The sequence below is a fragment of the Aspergillus caelatus genome, assembly GCF_009193585.1.
Source record: "Aspergillus caelatus strain CBS 763.97 unplaced genomic scaffold BDV27scaffold_647, whole genome shotgun sequence".
Classification (NCBI taxonomy): Eukaryota; Fungi; Ascomycota; class Eurotiomycetes; order Eurotiales; family Aspergillaceae; genus Aspergillus; species Aspergillus caelatus.
The window spans coordinates 1-2,124 of record NW_022475910.1 but is presented as its reverse complement, the minus strand read 5'-3'; the positions used below and the strand labels follow the sequence as shown (position 1 = coordinate 2,124).

Below are 2,124 nucleotides of genomic sequence, written 5' to 3'. Positions count from 1 at the left end.
TTTTTTTTTTGGTTCCCTCCCTCGAGGGATAACAGTTTCAATCCCTGTGGTGATACGTCCATTCCGGTAGATTTAAACTCGGCATGAACCGCGAACGTGACGTGTGATTGATTATGCATGCAGCTGAGAATGTCAAATGACACCTGCCAACTGTTTTAAACTCCAAAGGGATGGTCGTCCTTATAAACAAAAATATACTGTAATGGGCAAAGAAATACATATATACATATACATATACAATAAACCGCTAGAATCATCAAAATCCTCATAATGACACCCTTTCGCTCAAAATTAACGTAACCCATGTTGCTGTGCCACAGCTTCCGCAATCGTTTGGTACACATAAAAATAACATTACAAACATGAGCTTCCTTAACGCGCTCTCTCTTGGCATCGTGAACATAAATAGCATGACATTCCCCGAAGCCCTGTCAATAGGGGATAAAGTCAAATCTCATCCGATCTATGGCTGTCAGCAGATGCAATCTAGACCCAGGAGTAACACAAGCAGACATACCGAGGAATTGATTCCAACCTTCATTCTCATCAATCTGGCTCGCCCAATATTGCTCCAAAAAACGTAAGGACTGTAGCACATTCGGCACGCGAATCGTGTCATGCAAACACGAGAGCAATTGGCGCACTTTCTCCCGGTCCTCATCCCCTGCCTCGCAGCCTGCAATGAATAACGGTGTGGTAAGCATGGTCCATGGACTCAGCCCCGCTGAGGGTCCAATCTGAGCGGTACATTCCAAGATCCGCTTGACAGATGCTTGGACCTCCGGTGATGAGGCTGGTGTTTTCCTCAACCGACGGTGGATCTGAATGAGCGCGCTATGCTGGAAGGCTTCATTGCAAAGGATGAATTGACGAATGTACTCGCTTGAGAGCCCTTCCACCACCCCTGGGTAGAATGCAGGCTGTGAGTCAGCTTCCCGATCCATCAAGCGCCGAACGGACGACTCGAGAACTGCAGCTTCCTGGTGGACGCTGGATTCGTCTCCCTGTGTTATGCCACCACATTGTTGGCTCGGGTGGCTTCGCCAAGCAGCGGCCCCTATCCCGCGAAAGACTGCAGCAAGATTAATCGTGAAGCCCCAGTAATCATCAAGATAGTCAGGGGAGTCGTGCTGGTTGGCAGGACTCAAGATGGTTCGATCTGCAACATCACCAATAGGTGGACCATTGCCTGTTAACGCCGTGAGCGAAACAATCGATCGGTACCACCGATCCAAGTACCTCCTAAACCCATCTGACGATCGCGGCGACAGCGCTCCGCGATTATCACAAGCATCCATCAACGCCTTAGCGCCCTCAATATGGGCCCTCCATGAATTGGGATGAATAGCCCCAGAATGAATCTCCGCGAGACAGAGTGTTCGTGCGGTCGCCAAGAGCGCATCCGAGCCCTTGACGTTCGGATCCTGAAGCTCTGCCCGAAAATGTTCTAGACTGAGGGCCATAAACCGTGCTATCTCTGGTGCAGACTTGACGTTTTCTGACTGATTATGTAGGGCTTGTAGGTGGATCGCTGATAGGGCCATTGTCGCATATAGTAAAGACGGGGTCTGGAGGGCCATAGGAACAAGCATCTGGCAGATATCCCTCTGCATGCCCGTATGGCAGGCAGTGATTTGTGAGGCATCATTAAGGAAATGGTGAAGAAGGCTCTTCTGGTCAGACGACAACGAGGAAAACGGATCGACGGGTCGGGCAAGAGCAAGAGGTTCAGAAGGAGGAGGTGAAGCTTTCGTAGTGTAGATGAATTCGCCGGGAGAGTATTCTAGATCGATTCATTAGACCCAAGGGCTCCAAAAGTGACGAGTACGGCCGAGCACGAGTAGTAGAAGTAACCCACCGAGTTTCTGCATGCCCCCATGTCCCACACAGGCCCCGAACCTCGAGCGCGAAAAGGCCCTCCCTCCCCACTGCAGTTGCATCGCATATCGGCATTGCGCTCCGGCCGTCTTGCATCGTCCACATATCGGTCGCTGTTCGTCACATTTTTGCCGTCGAGCTTTACATCGTTTACAACCGGTAAATGATCGAGACATGGGATCAGATTTCGTGCGGTCGATTGATGGCCGCCCGTTTTCTTTGGTCCCTTTTTTTTTTTTTTTTTTT

The 2,124-nt window shown here is 50.1% G+C and overlaps 1 protein-coding gene across 1 annotated transcript; it reads right to left on the bottom strand.

The window, feature by feature from the left end:
• Window positions 1-201: 201 nt before the first annotated feature.
• BDV27DRAFT_139989 (Zn(II)2Cys6 transcription factor) lies at window positions 202-2,124 on the bottom strand. The gene is made up of 3 exons (XM_032069567.1): window positions 1,859-2,124; window positions 518-1,783; window positions 202-463 (listed from the first exon to the last, which is right to left on the bottom strand). Exons 1-3 carry the CDS (start codon window positions 2,052-2,054, stop codon window positions 432-434), a joined length of 1,494 nt encoding a protein of 497 aa, XP_031920157.1. The 5' UTR covers window positions 2,055-2,124; the 3' UTR covers window positions 202-431.